This window comes from Prionailurus viverrinus, chromosome C2 (assembly GCF_022837055.1).
Source record: "Prionailurus viverrinus isolate Anna chromosome C2, UM_Priviv_1.0, whole genome shotgun sequence".
In the NCBI taxonomy this organism is placed as follows: Eukaryota; Metazoa; Chordata; class Mammalia; order Carnivora; family Felidae; genus Prionailurus; species Prionailurus viverrinus.
Window position 1 is genome coordinate 70,667,065 of NC_062569.1, and position 18,677 is coordinate 70,685,741.

Genomic DNA, 18,677 nt, shown 5'->3' on the forward strand with positions numbered 1-18,677 from the left:
AGAGTATTCCTGGTTACATGTTTTATTTTTTTGTTTTGGGTTTTTTTTTCCCCAGTACTTTGAACATATTATGCCATCCCTTTCTGGACTGCAAAGTTTCTGCTGACAAATCAGCTGAGAGCCTTATGTGGTTTCCTTTGTAAGTAACTGTATTCTCTTGCTGATTTTAAAATTCTCTTTATTAATACTTTCTGCCATTGTAACTATTATGTGTCTTGGCATGGACTTCCTTGGGCTGATTTTGTTGGAGGCTTTCTGTGCCTTCTGGATCTGGATATCTGTTTTCTTCTCCAAATTAGGGAAGTTTTCAGCTATTATTTCTTCAAATAAATTTTCTGCCCCCTTGTTTCTCTCTTTTCCTTCTGGGATCCCTATAATGCAAATGTTGTTATGCTTGGTGATATCACTGAGTTCCCTTAATCTATTTTCATTTTTTATTACTTTTCCTTGCTGTTCAGCTTGGTTGCTTTCCATTACTCTGTCCTTCAGCTTGCTGATCCATTCTGCTTCCTCTAGTCTACTATTTATCTAGTGTATTCTTTTCTTTAATTTATTTATTTACTTTGAGAGAGAGCGAGCATGTGTGGGAGGGGAAGAAAGTCCCACGCAGGCTCCAGCACAGAACCCAATGTGGGGCTCAAACTTACTAACTGTGAGATCATGACCTGAGTTGAAATCCAGAGTCAGATGCTTAACTAACTGAGCCACCCAGATGCCCCTAGTGTATTCTTAATTTCACTTATTGAGTTCTTCATCTCTGCTTGGTTCTTTTTGATATTTTCTGTCTCTTTATTGAAAATCTCATTGATATCCTCCACTCTTTTCTCAAGTCCAGTAAGTATCTTTATGACCATTGCTTTGAATTCTTTATCAGGCTTATTCTTATCTCTGATTCATTCTTTCTTTGGGATATATTCCTCAGTCTCCTCATTTTGTTTAACATTCTGTGTCTGTTTGTATGTATTAGGAAAGTCAGTTATGTCTCCTGATCTTGAAAGTAGTGGCCTTATGAGGAAGAGGTCCTCTGGTACCCTCTTCAGGTGCTTCAGGAATGTCTCCTGTGTGTGTTGTATGTGCCCTAATATTGTGGATTAGCCTCATTTGCCTTCAGTACAGTTAGCTGCAATGGCTCACTTTACCTGTTGTGGGATGGGTTTAGGACCTATCTGGGACCACTCTGGGCTTGGTAATTGGGTGGTGTCAGACTAGATGCCTGCCTCCAGTCTGTCTGTTGGGGCTGCAGTAGCACCAATCTACAGGGTACTCTCCCTGCCTTGTCCTCTGAGAGGCTTTTGTTATTGGGCAGAGCTGGAAGTCACCTCTGATGTCTGTTCCTAGTCCCTCTGTTGGGGATGCTGACACACTGATTAGCAAGACACTCCCTGTGTGCTGCCAGTTATAAGATTTGACTTCTGGGGCTACAATTAAACTGGTATGTATGGATATAACTCAGGCACTTTTCCAATTGCTTCTTCTATGCTATATCTCTACAGGGCTATTATGCTGTCTCTTTTCAGGTAGGGACTCAGTTTCCTATTGCCCTTTGGCTCTCCCAGAACTAAGCCCACTGATTTTTAAAGTACCTGAAATTAAGCTCCACTGGTTTTCAAAGCCAACTGTTATCTGTGACTCATCTACCCAGTGTGGACCCCTTGTTTCTAGAGTGCTGGGAATGGGATTTGCTTTCCTTTCTCTGTGCTTGTGGTAATCTTATGGTGGGTTTGGTTTTCAACCATGTCATCACCCCTCTTACCCTTTTCAGTGTGGCCTTTTTTCTGATTAACTGTGGAAAGTCTATTCTGCCAGTTTTCAGGTCATTTTCTGGATTGGTAGCACTGATGTGGCTGTTGTCGAGGTGTATCCATGGGATCAGGTGAGCTCAGGATCCTCCTACTCCACCATCTTTCCAGAAGTCTAACAGGACACATTTTAAACATATGGAGTATGAAACTATAAATATTTGACTTCAGCTTTAGTGTAAAGATAACTGACTCTGGTTAGCTAACAACCTGGTTCATCTCCTGTCTAGGCCCAGTGTCTAGGTATGTGCCTTTGGCAAAGTTTCTGTGATTCAGTTTCATCAAGTTTCTTCATTTGTAAAATGAGATGATAGCAGTAAGCAAGTAAATACGTCTTAGATGCTATTTGACAGTAATGTTAGTGCTAACAATTATTATTACCCTAGAATTAAGCATGAAGTAAACTTTTGGCTATAATTAATAGGCATAGCTATTTACAGTTTGCAAGTCATTTCAATATATATTAGCCCATCAGATGTTCACAAGTACTGAGTGGAGGTATGTAGGACTTGTGTTTTTATTCCCATTTTTCTAGAAAACTAAAGTAAACCCCACGCCCTCCCCCCCCCCCAAAAAAAAAATCCCACATCACATTTAAAATTGGAAGTGAAAAGTCTTTACAGGATGATTTATACAAAGCAGTGGAGATAAGCTGAATATAATCAATTAAAAATAGTATTAAAAGAACCTCCCCTATGACATGTTTAAGACAATGAGTAAATAGTACTCTTTCAAATGTCTTTGCTAATAAATTTGTGCAAAAGAAAAAGGATTATATAAAAATGAAAATATTAACATAATCATAAATAGAACTTTAGATAATGTCAAGTGTATATATGTATGTGAATATATATTAGTATATACACATGAGTTAAACTTTGCCCAGATTGAAACCACAATATAAAGATGATATACATAGCTACCTACCACACCCCACCACTGCCCCCTCATCTGAATTAGAACTACTTATCCGATTTTAGATAAAACACTAAATTTATATTTTTATAAAATGCCTAAGATTAACTGAAGTAAAATCAGAACACTAAGCTGTTTTCTTTAGCAAAGCATTATCACTTGAGGAAAATTTCCCAGCTTGTACTTACATTTTCATAACAGGAAGGATTATAAGAAAGCTTTGGTTAAACTGCTGATAACCTCTCCCTTTCACGTAAGCAGTACACAACCTTGGAACAGAAGAAGCTGTCTTCCTAGGGATCCTCTTGGTTAGTACACCCAATTTGGTCCCAGCCCCCATTGCTTACAGGTGTGCATCTTGAGGTCTACTGAAAATAGATCCTGGAAGGAATTAATGACTTATCAGGACTGACAAGTTCTGAAATGTCAGTGGGTTTTTCTATCTTCCTGAGTTGTACTCATGCTGGAGGGTCTGGCCTTAATTCTGTGTCACATATTCTTCATTGCTCTATTGAACTTTCATCTGGATGTTTCTCCCTGGGATTGCTGGCCCCAGACAGTCCCTCCCCCCCCCAAAAAAAAGAGAGTAAAGGATGCTTATAACTAATTATTGAGGGCATACATGCCTATTTTTCTCTCTACCCATGTGATACTCTTCCTGTTCTATCTCCTTCCCCCTCATGTCCCCTACCCCATCCATCAGTCCTCCCATCTCTCCACCACTTGGGATTATGAGAAGGAATAACTGGAGAGGGGGACCCTGTAACACTATTGGATAGCCTACCATCACTCAGTTGCATTCAGAGAACCGAAACAGTAGTAAGGCCAAGTAATACTGTCCTCAGTGGGTGAGATCACTACTGGTTATTCTCTGGTTGCCTTTGCAAATCCATTCACTCTGTTCTGTGATGATCCCTATTGTCTACAACATTTAGAACCCCCCCCCTCACCTCCCAATGGATTGTTTATGCCTGGGCAGTGGGTGGCACCAGCAGGAACTCAAAGGCCAAGAGGGTTTTCCACCAGGACTATGGTAGTGTCTGATTTCTGTTATAATTACAGGTCCTACCAGCAGCCTCTCCTCCTCAGTTCCAGCTCTTAATGAACTTCCATAGCAAACCTGGTTTCCTTTGTCTCCTTAGTCACAGGGCAGCAATGGCTCCCCATCGTTACTTGTCTCTGGGCGCCTCACCATCTTTTGTCCTTTCCCTTCATCATTCCTATACCTCAGTAAGTAGACCCTTCCTGAAGTCTTGCCAGTTGAACTACCTGGTATGAATTCCTGCAAGGGCTTTGGTTAATATGGACAAGAAAAATAGAATCAGATATGTCTCAGATATTTCCTACACCAGGAAACCATAACACAATACAATACAACATCACAAACCACACCACAGTAAGTTCTTCATGAAGTCCATTTAATCTGCATGATGAGCTCCTGGAGTCACTCTCAGCTCTGTACAGTCTGGGCCTGGATACTTTCATCAACCATTGAGATTGACAAGTAAATGGGAAAATCTTCTCCCTTTGAGTACCAGAGGGTTTGATGCCTTCTCTGATCCTTAAAAAAAAAAAAAAAGGTAGGTTAGCTATCATACACACACACACACACGTGTGTGTGTGTGTGTATGTATATCTTTGCTATTATATCTAATAATCTTGTCTTGGGGCTACCTTAGAAATATAATATGGCTTTTGAAAGCCCATGATTTCAGCCCATTAAAATAATAAAAATATCAATGTAACGATGGTGACTACTATCAACTGAGTCTCAAAGATGTGGGGTTCTTGCTTTGAATACGTTATTTCATTTATCCTTCATAACACCACCATGAGGATGTTTTTCTCTCATTTTATGGGTAAGAAAACAGATTAAAGAGATAAAGTAACTTACTAGGTGAAATATATCTTGCTGTGTAACAAACCAACCTAAACTCAGTGGCTTAAAACACAACAATTATTTAATTTGCTCAAATATCTGCCACTTGGGCACCATGTGGTTGGGATAACCCAACTTTGTTCTAAGCTGGGTTGATGTATAGGTTGGGAGGACATGATGGCTGGGGACTAGAATCATCCAAAGGTCCACACACTTACACAGTCTGGTGGCTGATGCTGCCAGTCACTTAGATATTCAGGTATGGCTCTTGGCTGGAATGCCCATATGTGTTCTCCATGAAGCTATTTGACTTTCTTGGATCTTGGCAGCTGTGTCCTAAGAGTGGGCACCCCAAGAGACAAGAAGTGGAAGTTGCTAGTTTTAAAAGCCTGAGCCTGGAAACTGACACAGTACCACTTGCATAGTATTATCTTGGTCACAGAGTCTAGATTCAAGATAAAGGAGACAAAGACCTACCAGATGATGAGAGAAATGTCAATGAATTTGGGGGCCGTGGTTTAGAACTGCACATTTACTGGCATCATGCAGCTGTAAGGAGAGAAGCTGGGACTCAAACTTTTAATTTTATAACTTCAAGGTTCTGGTTCTTTTTAAATATATTGTAATGTTTATTTTTGAGGGAGAGAGAGAGAGACAGAATCCAAAGGAGGCCCTAGGCTCTGAGCTGTCAGCAGAGCCTGATGCTGGGCTCAAACCATGAACCATGAGATCATGACCTCAGCTGAAGTCTGACACTTAACCAACTGAGCCACCCAGGCGCCCCAAAAGTTCTGGTTCTTAATCATAGCTTTGCTAAGTCACCTGAAAACTAATTTTAGATTAATGAAGGGGAACATTTAAGACAGTTCTATCCAGCTGTCCTACCTCGGTTCACCTGACCTCCCCAAACAGTAATGATGACCTGCTTTCTCTCTTCCAAAACAACTGATCCTGTTGATCCCACCTGGCCCACAGGGACATGCCCACGGATGTCACCATGCCCTGCCCCCCCAGCCCAGCCCCATCTGACACTAGTGACTCCCTCCTGCCTCTCCCCACACACATCTGGAGTCAGGGCCTGCCCCAGCCACCTGGCCTCTGAAGCTCGAGGCAGCTGCCCTGGGTAGAATGGAGCCCTGAGCACCTCACCCCTGCCCAGCTTGCTGCTAGAGCATGGCTTTTGAGGACATGCTCAATCCTGCCCCCATCCACATCTTGCCCCCTAATCTGAGCCCAGTTTTGCCCAGTCCCCAACCTTCCCAGTCCATACACCCTTGCTACCCTTGGCCTCACCTTTCACCCTGGTCCTTCCAACCCTGCCTTCTCCCACTGGCTGCATCTTGTCCAGCGTTGACCCGTCTCTTTTGATGACCCCTCAGTTTACAGAGCCAGAAAGGAGTAGGGCTGCTGTCTCCTGGGTCTGAGCTTGAAGTAGAAGAGGGCTTCTCACCTGATGCTTCAGGTTGAGGCTGCAGGGTAGGGAGTTCTAAAGCACAATATGCATAGTGTAAAAACACTAAGAGCTATAGAGTCATCAGTCCCTCATGTGCAGCCAGGGACTAGCCAGGCTGTTGTCTTACTTGGATGCATACAGTTTGGGGAGAGAGTGTCCAGTGCAGAATGTAGCAAGCTTCAGCCTTATGGGAATAAGTGCTTAGACTCTGTTCTGTGTACAAATCCTCCCGAGTTCCCCTTTTTTTCATGAAAGTGAAAACTAAGTCTCACCATGTTTGTTTTAAAACCACCTCTCCCATGTCAACTTTTACCAGAGTCATACAGCGTTGGGGAGGAGGAGCCACTACATCCCTTGGCTCAGGACCAAGTCATGACCCTGTCCTTCCCAGGTCTATTAAAGGACTCCCTCATGAAGGAAAACATATGTATGTGTGTGTGTGTGTGTTTCAGAGTTCTATGAATGCTTGCATAAAGTATCCCTCTAAGAATTCAGCTTAAGCAGAGTTCAAGAGATACTGGAGTTAGAGGGGACCTTCATGTACTCCACTCTGCCTCCCCCCCCTATTTTACAGACTTGGATGTTCAGGCACCAGTTGGTTATACAACATGGCCATGTTAGCCAGCTGCGGTGTTGGGACCAGAATCCAAGCCAGTGCCTTCTGTACTGTGTCCCCACATGGGTGCACATTACTTCCTTATCCACTTTGGATACTGGTAATTTTTTATCCAAATAACTACCATCTATGAAGTGCTGTCGTATCATTTGTGCTTTTTGTCTTTACAGTCTCCTCCAGGATGTCTTTCCTAGCCCACTGGGACAATGCAGAAAGGTGGAAGCAGAGATGCCAATGGCAAATTCATAAAAATCAAACCACTGATTTTAGGCTATGCAATATTAAGCTAGAAAATAAAGTTATAAATGAAGAGTCAACAAATAGCATGGTGATTGGAAGCTGGTAGAAGAAACTGGCAGTGAGAGGATTGACATACAGTGAACAAGGCAGACAGAGGTGTCCTAATGGGGTGTGGTTGCTCCAAAGTGAGTATCATGGAGGTTGGATTCTAGTGGCTGCATCCCTTTTACCTCTCACCCCACAAGGTCAGACCCTCACTAGACCTGGCATAACACCACTGTGAGGTACATAAGTGCTGTTATTACTCCCTGTATCAATTTCCTAGGGCTGCCAAAATAAATCGGCCCAGATTGGGTGTCCTCAAACAACAAAAATGTATGCTCTCACCATTCTGGAGGTTAGAAGTCTGAAATGAAGGTGTCAGCATGGCCATACTCCCTCCAAGGGCTCAAGGGGAGGATCCTTCCTTACCTCTTCTAGCTTCTGGTGGTTGCTGGCAATACTTGACATTCCTGTATGTTTGTTTCCAAATGTCCCTCATCCTATAAGGACACCAGTTCTTGGACAAGTGTCCACTCTAATACAGTATGATCTCGTCTTAACTTGATTGCATCTGCAAACACATCATTTCTAAATAAGGTCACATCCACAGGTTCTGGATAGAATGTGAATTTGGAGGGGAACACTATTCAACTCTTTTACAGAAGTAGAGACTGAGGTCCAGATAGGCTAAGCAGTTTTCCCAGATTGTTCAGAGGAACAAATTGTAATTTAAAACCCAATTTTCTGATTCCAATTCTGTGGTGTTTCTGCTGTATCCTAAAGTATGAAAGTTTTCTGATGTTATTTGATCCTCCATATAAAGCCTGTAAAAAAAAAATTAATGCTGCAGCATGAGTATTATCTATATTTTCACTAAGGGAAAAAAATGACTTCCTTGAACTTTCTGCCCTTTCTATTTGTTCCCATAGCAACCTGTAATAAGTCTTTCATAAGTGTTATCACTTTATTGTATTTGCCCAATTATTTATCTGTTTCTACTAAAAGCAGAGAAAAACAGCATTGGTGCTGGCACTGGTGAATGAGAAGGAGACAAAAGGTCCTGCCTGAGTCAAATAGGTTAGATGCAAAGCTTGGACTTGAACTCATTCTCAGCGACCTTGACTTCATCTTACATATCGCCTCAGAGAGTCCAACTTCTCTCCCTATGCACAAGACCACTCATCCAGAGGTATCATCAGGCATAGTGCCTATAATTGATGAATTTTATAAAGGCCAACACAATGTCTGACAGACATCTGGAAAAATATTACCAGCTGCAAAATAAAAGAACATTGCAAAACTAAATGCAATATGTATTTTAATTAAACTGTAGTAAAATATATGAACAAAATAACTGCAATAATTATTACAGAAATAAATATGCAAATTAGAATTGATCTAACACCTCGGTGCATTCTAATTTACTTATTATAATGTGGGATAGGTGGGGGGCTATCTCCAACAGTAAGAATGCCTCAGGCCTATAAAGATCCCAAAAAGGCTCTGATGACCACATTAAAATCAACCCTATTTATGAGGATCAAAACAACTCCAGATTGTCTGGCATATGAAATGGGAGAGTGTGAACAGCTCTTTTTTTTTTTTTCTTTCATCACGAGTAAAGCAGCTTCTTATTATATAACCATATTACTCAGGCTCAGTAATGCGGCATTTGGTGAGGTCGTCATGTACTATTTGTGGCTCACTTAATCCTAGTGCTCCTCCTGGGGATAGGCCTAACAGAGAGATATTTCATCTCAGTGTGTTTTTCCTGTGAAATTTTTGATCCAATTACCTTTTAATCTTTTGCTACACAGTGTGTTGGGCAAGCAACTTAGCAGCGAGAGCCCTTGTCTATAATGACAATTAGCCCAAGAGACAAGAGAACCAAAAATATTTGAAATCAAAGAAGGTAATTCTGAAGAGGAGAAAGCTTTATCATTTTCTTATCTCTCTGTTCCAGATAACACCCAGATAGCTAAAAGAACAACTAGATTTTAAAGATGTTATCAGTTTTCTTAGTGACAATTAATTTTAGGTCCAGCTCCCCCTATATTCCTATTCATGGAATAAAAGTCTTGTTAATCCCTTAACTGCGAACATTTTCTTAAAATTCAAAGTAGATCTATGACACGGCTGTGAACAGCACAGTTGAGGAATCTTATGACTCTAGTTGGCAATGAGAGTTTATTTTGTTTAACCACAATAAAAGCTAAGGATGTAGAGTGAGTCTATACTTTTCTCACAATTTCTCAGCCTACTCTTGACTTCCCATCCTTTTTTCTCCCGGCTAAACTCTTAGACCATGATTTCAGTCATTCTCTTGCAAATCTCAACTCCCTCAGCCCTTTGGCCTTTCTTCATGCAAACTTTACAAATCCCTGTGCTGTTTCAGTCCCAGGATCTGTCACCTGCTTCTTCACGGTCAGCTGAGTTTCCTTCACTCAGCTCCCATGCTGCCCCATAGAGTTACCACTTACAGCCTGCCTTGGGGGATTTCCTCCTTCTCTCACCCTTTTATTTATCTTTGGCCCGCAGCCTATCCCAGTCTCAGTGCATTCTCCAAACTTACTCTTCAAGTTGTCATCCCAGCACTCATGCTCAGAAAGCTCAACCAATTTCCAATGAGCATCAGGTTTGAGGCACCACCTCACGCGTCCTTCTGGATTCCCAGAAATCTCTCTATAGCACACCTCTCCCTTCAGTCTGAGGTAACGGCGTCACACCCCTTTGACATAAATCTCCCGTCTGTGCTCTTCATTGCATCCATCTTCATTTTCTTTCTGTATCCCAAAACTGAAATAGAAGACTGAATGTTTTCTCAAAGGATAGTAAGAGAGACAAGAGACCCAACAAAGGTAACAACAGTTTATATCATTTTGCTCTTCTTGCTAGAAGAATATCCACTCTAGAATACTGGGGCCAGAAAAAATTTCCAGAGTAGGTGATACCTGAACCAAACCAAACAGAATAAAAAAAGGCTAGCCTGGATTTAAAAAAAAAAAAAAAAGTGTGTGTGTGTGTGTGTGTGTGTGTGTGTGTGTGTAGGGAGACCATCCCATGCAGACTGAGCAGCAATTATAATGGCACAGAATCCAAAAATGAGGGAGGGCTGAGCTAAAACTGAATTATCTAGGTTATCTAGGTTGAGTGGAAAACAGTCAAATAGGACAAGTACTTAATGATCAGACTCTGAATATGTCATACAGACGAAGAAGCTTGGGTTTTTATGCTGATGGCACTGGGGAGCCATTGAAAGTTTCTTATCATGAGAAAGGCACAATCACATTTGCATTTTAGAAAGAACATTTGAATGCAGCCGTGGAAGACAGATTGCAGTAGGACAGACATTAAGGGTTTGAACTAGCAGGAGAACAGTTAATAAACTCACAGTAACCCCGGGCCAAGAAAGACAATAGGGTGAACTAATGTATTGCTGTCTCAGAGCGACAGTGGGAGGGGTGCATTCATATGGCACCAGTACCCTCAAGCATCCCTAAGTACAGATCTCTGGTCTGGATGTTGATGCTGGTCCCCTGGACTTGTGAAGGTTCTGCAGCAGATCTCACTGCTGCAAGCCAGGGCAAAAGTAAAGAAAAATTGTAGACCCCACAGAGGAACCAAAACTGAGTTTCTAAGCCTATGTGAAGAACTGACAAGGTCAGGTTAAATTGGAGAATGTGTGTGTGTGTGTGTGTGTGTGTGTGTGTGTGTGTGCTTGGTTGGGGTGTAGAGATTACTGACTGGAGTTAAAGTTCCTGCAAAAATGGGCCGAGGCATGGGGAGGAAGGAGTTATAGCAACTGGGCTTATATTTATTTACGTGTTTTACTAGGGTACACTCTTGGAAGAAGTAACAGATGGCATGTCACCCAGTCTGATCTCCTTGTCAACTGAATCTCCAAGCAGATACACTCATAATATATGCTACGAGGAGGAGAACTTGAATTCAGAATGCCTTTGGAAAGATGTCCCTGGCTAAAGATTTATCTATGATAATAAACCAGAATCTCTGGATTTGTAAGACATGACTTCCTACAGATTTTCACATAAGTTCCTCCACCTTGGGGTATAAAATGGAGATTTTTCACTGCTTAAACATCCTCTGCTGTGTGAGGTAACCTCAGGAATCTCATTTGGAGACCTCACTTCTTATTCTGAACCAGAGGTACATGTTTGCTGCAGGGAGAAAGGACATGGCTGGCTGCCCCCCACATCCCAGGCTCTCCCTTGCTCCCCTCTGTGCCTCTTGATTGCCCGTACCCTTGAAGTTAATAGTAAAACTTTATGCTAGATGAGATTTGTGAGTCTGATTTCACAATCCAATCCTGTATATTATATCTGAGAAGAACTAGTAAAGTAACTACTAATCTTGCTATGTTCCTAGTTTTACCTGGAAAATGTTTTCTTTAGGGAAAAACAGGTTATACTTACATTTTACGGTTTTAAGTCTAGCCTTTTTGACCAAATCAAATGCTTCTTGATCCATTCAGATATTTCTGACAGATCCGTCCAGTTGAGCGTGAATTTTTATCCACACCATCTCTCACGCTATCTCCACTAACTCGGACCGGTGAGAATAGTTTCTGCCCCCTTCCCCTAACAAGATAATCCCTGAGTTGTTTTCAATACATTACCAGTACAAACAAAATGTATATTGGTGCATGCCTTCAGAATCTTCTTCCTCATGCCCCAACTGGAAGAAGTCACATGGATTAGAGTAAAAATATCTGTAAGAGAACTTGTATGCAAAGCAAGTATAGCACTGCTTTAAATCCACAAGATAAAGCAAGCAAAGCTATGCTTTCTTCTCTAGGGCAATTTGGGCTAGCAGGAAGGCAATTACTGCCTATAGCAGAAGAAAGCTGTCCCCACAAGTAGGCAGCCAGGGAGCTGTGAATTAGCTTTTCAACACCTGAAGCATAAGTTAGAGAAAGTTAATGGCTCTGCTTTGAGAATAATAAGCAAAGCCTGGGGTTAGAGGAGGTCCCTTTTTTCACAGTAATTTTGCACATTTTAATAATTAGTATATCAATATTTATGGTATCACAATAAAGGAGCATATTTGGGGGGGGGATGTTTGATCATGTGCATATTTTGTTCACAGTTGTCCATGACTAAAGAGAGCTCCATGTCAGGGCAGGGACAGTTTTCTCTGCCAAGACATTCTAAGTCAATACATATTGGCTGGAAGAAATTAGGCCACTTCGAAAGTACTAGACTTACAACCCTACACCTATAATGTAATGCTCATCTTAAACTACAGATCACTTCATGCAGTGATGCTATGGCAACCTTTTAAGTACCTTTTGAAAGACTAGAGGGTATCCCTCGTATTATCTCCTTCAGTGGTTTTCAAACATTAGAGCACATTCAGTGCTCATGGTATTTACTTCCTGATACATGATGAAGGTACTTCTCTGTGGTATTCTTTACAAAAAAAAAAATAATAAATAAATAAAAACACCCAAACCTTAGAGTAACCATGAGAAAAAATCTATACACTGAAAACTATAGAAAGCTTATGAAAGAAGTTGAAGAAGACACAAAAAAATGGAAAAAGATTCCATGCTCCTGGATAGAAAGAACAAATATTGTTAAAATGTCGATACTACCCAAAGCAATCTACATATTCCATGCAATCCCTATCAAAGTAACACCAGCATTCTTCACAGAGCTAGAACAAATCATCCTAAAATTTGTATGGAACCAGAAAAGACCCCGAATAGCCAAAGCGATCTTGAAAAAGAAAACCAAAGCAGGAGGCATCACAATCCCAGACTTCAAGCTGTATTACAAAGCTGTGATCATCAAGACAGTATGGTACTGGCACAGGAACAGACACTCAGATCAATGGAACAGAATAGAGAACCCAGAAATGGACCCACAAACGTATGGGCAACTAATCTTTGACAAAGAGGGAAAGAATATCCAATGGAATAAAGACAGTCTCTTCAGCAAGTGGTGCTGGGAAAACTGGACAGCGACATGCAGAAGAATGAACCTGGACCACTTTCTTACATCATACACAAAAATAAACTCAAAATGGATGAAAGACCTCAATGTAAGACAGGAAGCCATCAAAAGCCTCGAGGAGAAAGCAGGCAAAAACCTTTTTGATCTTGGCCACAGCAACTTGTTATTCAACACATCTCCAGAGGCAAGGGAAAAAAAGCAAAAATGAACTACTGGGACCTCATCAAAATAAAATCTTCTGCACAGTGAAGGAAACAATCAGCAAAACCAAAAGGCAACCAACAGAATGGGAGAAGATATTTGTAAATGACATATCAGATAAAGGGTTAGTATCCAAAATCTATAAAGAATTTATCAAACTCAACACCCAAAAACAATCCAGTGAAGAAATGAGCAAAAGACATGAATAGACACTTCTCCAAAGAAAATGCGGTGTACCCTGAATGGGATCCTGGAGCCAAAAATGGGCATGAATGCAAAAGATAATGAAATCTAATAAAGAGTGGAGTTAAGTTACTAGTAATGCACCAGTGCTGGTGTCTTAGTTGTGACAAATGCACCACAATAATAAACATATTAACAAGAGGGGGGACTGACTGAGGGACATATGGGATCTGTTTGTACTGTCTTTGCAACTTTTTTGTAAATCTGGAAGTACTGGAAAAATAAGTTTATTTAATGATGCCTACGGAATACTACAGACAAATCAAAATCTCTGGGGTTGGGACCTGGCTATTGGCATTGTTTTAATCTCCCAGGTGATTCTCCTATGCAGCCAAACTTGGGAATTACTGATTTAGATAGATGTAAATTAAGGACTTTCATACTAAATCTACCTTTCACTTGGTCAGCATGGTAGTTAATATTGAAACAATTTGCTACTTTTTGTATTTCTAGAGAAAACATCTCTTTTAGTTTAGGTTAATCAACTCTGTAAAATAATAGTACCAGTCACTTAAAATAAAAAGAAAAGTAGAAACAGAATAAATCCATACACTGGCTTTTAAAGATGACATTCCAGAGTATATCCTGAGGTCCATATGCATCCCATCTATCCTATTACACCATGTTTTAAAACTATCAGACAGAGCTTTGGGACCTGGGGAGAATTTTGTGACTAATAGAATTTAGGCAATTTAGATAATTGCACATGAGCCCTCTGTACCTGGAAGACCCTGTGCAAGCCCCTGTGATCTATAAAGTCTTTACTCCAAAGCATAAACTTTTCTTCTAATCTCTGTTAGTTTTGTAAGAACTAAGGCTCAACTGTAGCACTCAACTCTAATATTTGTCTCATTTTTCCATCTCCATATTGTGTGGATAAATTTTCCCAATAGGGATACACTAAAAACAAAGAATAATTCTAACTACGAGGTCATTCAAATAAGAGAAAGGTTTTTACTTTTAGTTAAAAAAATTTTTTATTAGGAGTGCTGATGTTGGAGAGGCTAGCTATTCAATTGGCTATTAGAGCATCTCCTGATACTTCCTCTTTAGTAGTGGCCACATGGTTTTTCAGACTCAGCATCTGACCTATGGAGAGTCATGAGGAAAGGAAATTAGTACCTGGAATTCTGCCAGTGAAGTGGCAAGTTGTTCTGGTCCCTCGCCAGGTAGTGCCAACCAGTTCACTGGGCGGCCCAGTTTTCTGGTTTTTGCAGGTCTGCAGGATACCACTGGAAATGGTTCCATTTCATCCTTTCCACACTCTCTGGCTAATCTTTGTAGATTGAATGCCACTGGCAATTTTGAATGAAGGATCAAGTCTGCAATTGATGAGACTATACAGGTGGTAACAGAAAGTCTGGCACTTGCCTCCACTGCAGTTTTTTACTGGCATCACAGGCAAGCATAGGAATATAGAAAAATATCAGGTATTATGGAATTGCAACATTCAAGGAGTGAATGTACATTTTTCATATTTAATGTATTTTTCCTCTTGTGAGTGAATCTCCCATAATCTTAGAAAGCAGTTAGAAGTATTACTACCTGGTTTTAGGAAACATTAATATGACTTTTTAGGCACTGAGAGAGAGAGAGAGAGAGAAAGTCACCATCTTTTATACACAGCAAACTTATTATTCAGTTTTCCTGCCTTATTCAAGACCCAGAATCTTAGGGATTCTGTTCCCTTAGCAGTTCTTGTGAACACACCTTAACCCTAATGCCAGGCATTATTGATTGGACCCAGAAGAGGACATCTGGTTGGAAATAACTCACTGATTTCCTTTCCTGGGAATCTGTAGTTTGGATCCAGTTCTAGTTAATATTATAGGAGCTTTTAGTGCGCAGCCTTCCATGTTCACTCAGAAACAGAAAGAGGCTAGATCTACAAAGAGGCAAGTGATCAGAAAGATGCCAGCAAGGTAATGAGTGGTAGATACGCATATGAAGGGGGTGGGGAGAAGGAGCAAAAAAATCTGGAGACTAAAAGAGAACAGATTTGTTCTGTTAGTCTCTGTTAGTCTGGAGACTAATTTGACCCCTAACTGCCTACTTTTTGTACTTCTTGCCCCCAAATTCCATAAATTATCCTGTATGCTAGTAAAACTTATTTTGTTTGTTTGCTTCTGTGTTTCAATCTAATTTACATAAGTGTGTCACTCTAATCAAAATGATTCGTAGGAGAGTATGCATACATGCAAGTAATTGAAGCATTCCTTCTAAATTACAACAGTGCCTGCCATATACTTTTTGATAATATATTTGATAAGTAGATTTTCTATGCATCTTTCAAAACATTTATTGTATACGTTTTAAAATTTTTTTAATATTTATTTTTGAGAGAGAGAGTGCAAGCAGGGGAGGGCAGAGAGAGAGGGAAACACAGAATCTGAAGCAGGCTCCAGGCTCCGAGCTGTCAGCACAGAGCCCAGCGCAGGGCTTGAACTCACAAACTGTGAGATCATGACCTGAGCCAAAGTTGGATGCTCAACCAAGTCACCCAGGTGCCCCATATTGTCTACTTAACATATAGTATGTATACATATATGTATATGAAATATGTATATTCATATATATATGTGTGTGTATCCTATTTTTTAGGGAACACCATCAAAGACATTCAACTAGTAATACCACTTACGACCTGCCTATGTTGAAGAACCAACAAAAACTCCTTAGCAATATGTGACTTTGCAATATTTTGCATAGTGACTAAGAACATGGGCTCTGGTGCCAGACTGACTGAAATATTGGGAGGATTATATAAATTTATGTGCAGAACTTGTAACCATTTCCCACATATATAATAACCATTCAAAACTAGTATAGCTTATTATAATGCTCATTATCATTATAACTATAGTATATAATAAGTATTCAAAGTTATTGTTTTTATCATTATTATTATCTATTAAAAAGTTGGTTTAGTCTCTGGAGAATTTGTTAGAGGAGCATAGTCACCTTTTCAAGGACCATATAACTTTATATTCAGAAAATAAATCAGCCAAAATCACATATAAAAGCACTAAGCTTAGAATGAAGGTTTCTTCCACTTGGGAGCCAAATTAGTGGCAGAACATGAATTTGACGAAGGTTGGACAAACTAAGGTGTAAGTGCTGCTTAGAGGTTGCTTGGCAACTTGGCAAGAAGATATCAACCAATACCCTAAGATTCTAAACACCTTGTACTGTTTCCTAAAAAGTATGAAAGGACTGCTGACATCCCCTTTGGAAGAAGTATGAGAGCAACATGGGATCAAGGGTAACTGATATGTCCAGAGGCGTGAGAAATATGAATAAGAGCTCAAGACAAATACCTTGTTGATTACTACTCAGGCTATATGTGCATGGCCAAAAAAAAAAAAAAAAAAACTATTATAGTGTATCCTTTTTGTTACACATCCACCTTAAATTTACTCTCTTAACTATTAGAGTAATTAAGATAACCAAGAATTATTATTTAATATGCTCCCTAAAAAGTTTAATAATGTCTTAGAACAAGTAGGTGTAAACTGTTGTATAAACGATCAGATTGTAAATACCTTAAGCTTTGTGAGCCATGTTTCTTTTTGCAACTACTCATCTTTTTATGCCATTATAGCACAGAAGCAGCCATAGACAACACATAAATGAAAAAGCATGGCTGTTTCAATAAAGTTTTATTTACAGAAACAGATGAAGGGCCAGATTTGGACTATAGGCTATTGTTTGCCAGTACCTGTCTTAGAAGATTTCAACTGCTTTTCCCCTACAACTTTCACTCCCAGTGAGACTACTTAGAGACTTGCTAGGAACTTCAAAGTTGATTAATCTCTAATGATTTATAGAGCCAGAAAGGCCACACCACTAGAGCATGTATCCATAGAGGATGAAGGCAAGCATTGGAATGGTCAGCCTCAGGTCATGTCTCCATAGTGGCATGGAAGAGGAGAGACAGGAAGTGCCATTGCTCAGATTATCAAGCATGGACTGTAACAGATAAAGCAGAAATATTCCTACTAAGGTGAAACTGGAGGAAGGTGGTTGCATAGGAAAAATTCCTTGAATAAGGCTAACTAATGAAAGGAAATGTCTCAATCTTAATAAAGGACAGTCTTTGGACTGTGAACATCACAATGACAGAGAATATACCTTTCCATATATTTTAGGCCCTAACACAAAGCCTGTACTCAGAAAATGTTTGTTCAGGTGTATCCAGTCAGGTGGCAATAGGGAACCCAACCTAACCATACCAATAGGGAATCCAGGTGCTGGTCATCATTAAACACTGCATCTATATGTGGAAGCTGTCTGGCTCAAAAGATGACAACATAAGAACAGAGTCTAGTCCTAGAAGGTACAAATACAAAAGCCAAGCAGAACTTTATGAAATAGGAAAGAAGATAGAAGGAAAAATCCAGGCACTACTCCAGGGCAGGTCAACACTGGAAGAGGAAGAGTCACTGGTATTAATGTGTCATGAGAAAATATGAGCTCTTTATGTCTATAGTACTGGATTCCCATTCTGGCTGATAAAAAAGAGACTTAAGAGAGATCCAAAGGTAATCCAACAAGGGACCTATCAGATGTGATTAGAATACTGACTTTTAAACCTACAAGAAATCCTTAGCTTCAAAACTCAGTGAAGTTGATGAAATATTATCCTAAATCAGGGAAGATTGTTGGGGAAGAATGGAGCTTACAGGTGGGTTCTATGGGTGTAGCGAATATTTGGAAAGGATAGGCTGAGAGATTGAGTTATTAAAATACAGTGTAATCACTAAGATCATGAACCTCAGAGTCAGACATCCTGGATTTAAATGTTGACTGCCACTTACTGCTCTACCCCATTTAGCTTTTACTATTAAGTTATTAAATATATAGTATTTATCTTCAGTTAGTTTCCCTATAAAATGGGCATAAAAATAACACCTACCTCAAAAGATTGCTATAAAAACTTAATGAGGTAAATATGCAGAGTGCTTTATGTCTGGCTATACAGTAACTTTTCAATAAAGGAAAGACCTTATTAAGTAGGAAAAGAAACTATTAGGGATATGGGTTTAGCATTTCTTACATTAGCTTTTGTTAAAATATATTTAGATTTCTCAAAGCACAAATCTGGGGGCACCAAGTCCATTTTTACATTTTCTTTTCTATTTTGGCAAGAACCAGCACTCTTGGACTTTGCAAATTTTGCCAGGATAGATTGAGACTCTCCAGCAAGTCAGAGCCCAATCTATGGTTCCAGTTGAAGTTTAGAGACTGCTCCACTGTAATGTAGACTGGCAAGTTTCCAGCTTGAAGAAAAATACATGAGCTGCAGCATTGCAAG

At 40.0% G+C, this 18,677-nt stretch overlaps 1 protein-coding gene across 1 annotated transcript in view; it reads right to left on the bottom strand.

Annotated features, from left to right (window-relative positions):
* LOC125174467 (uncharacterized) overlaps positions 1-18,677 on the bottom strand; it is a 166,868-nt gene that overhangs the window by 59,880 nt on the left and 88,311 nt on the right. The window contains exons 2-5 of the mRNA XM_047874001.1: positions 9,517-9,740; positions 7,374-7,768; positions 5,887-6,079; positions 4,107-4,275 (exon numbers count right to left, since the gene is read on the bottom strand). Coding sequence (XP_047729957.1) covers positions 4,107-4,275; positions 5,887-6,079; positions 7,374-7,443 — 432 coding nt within the window. The 5' untranslated portion in view covers positions 7,444-7,768; positions 9,517-9,740. The remainder of the gene's footprint in view (positions 1-4,106; positions 4,276-5,886; positions 6,080-7,373; positions 7,769-9,516; positions 9,741-18,677) is intronic.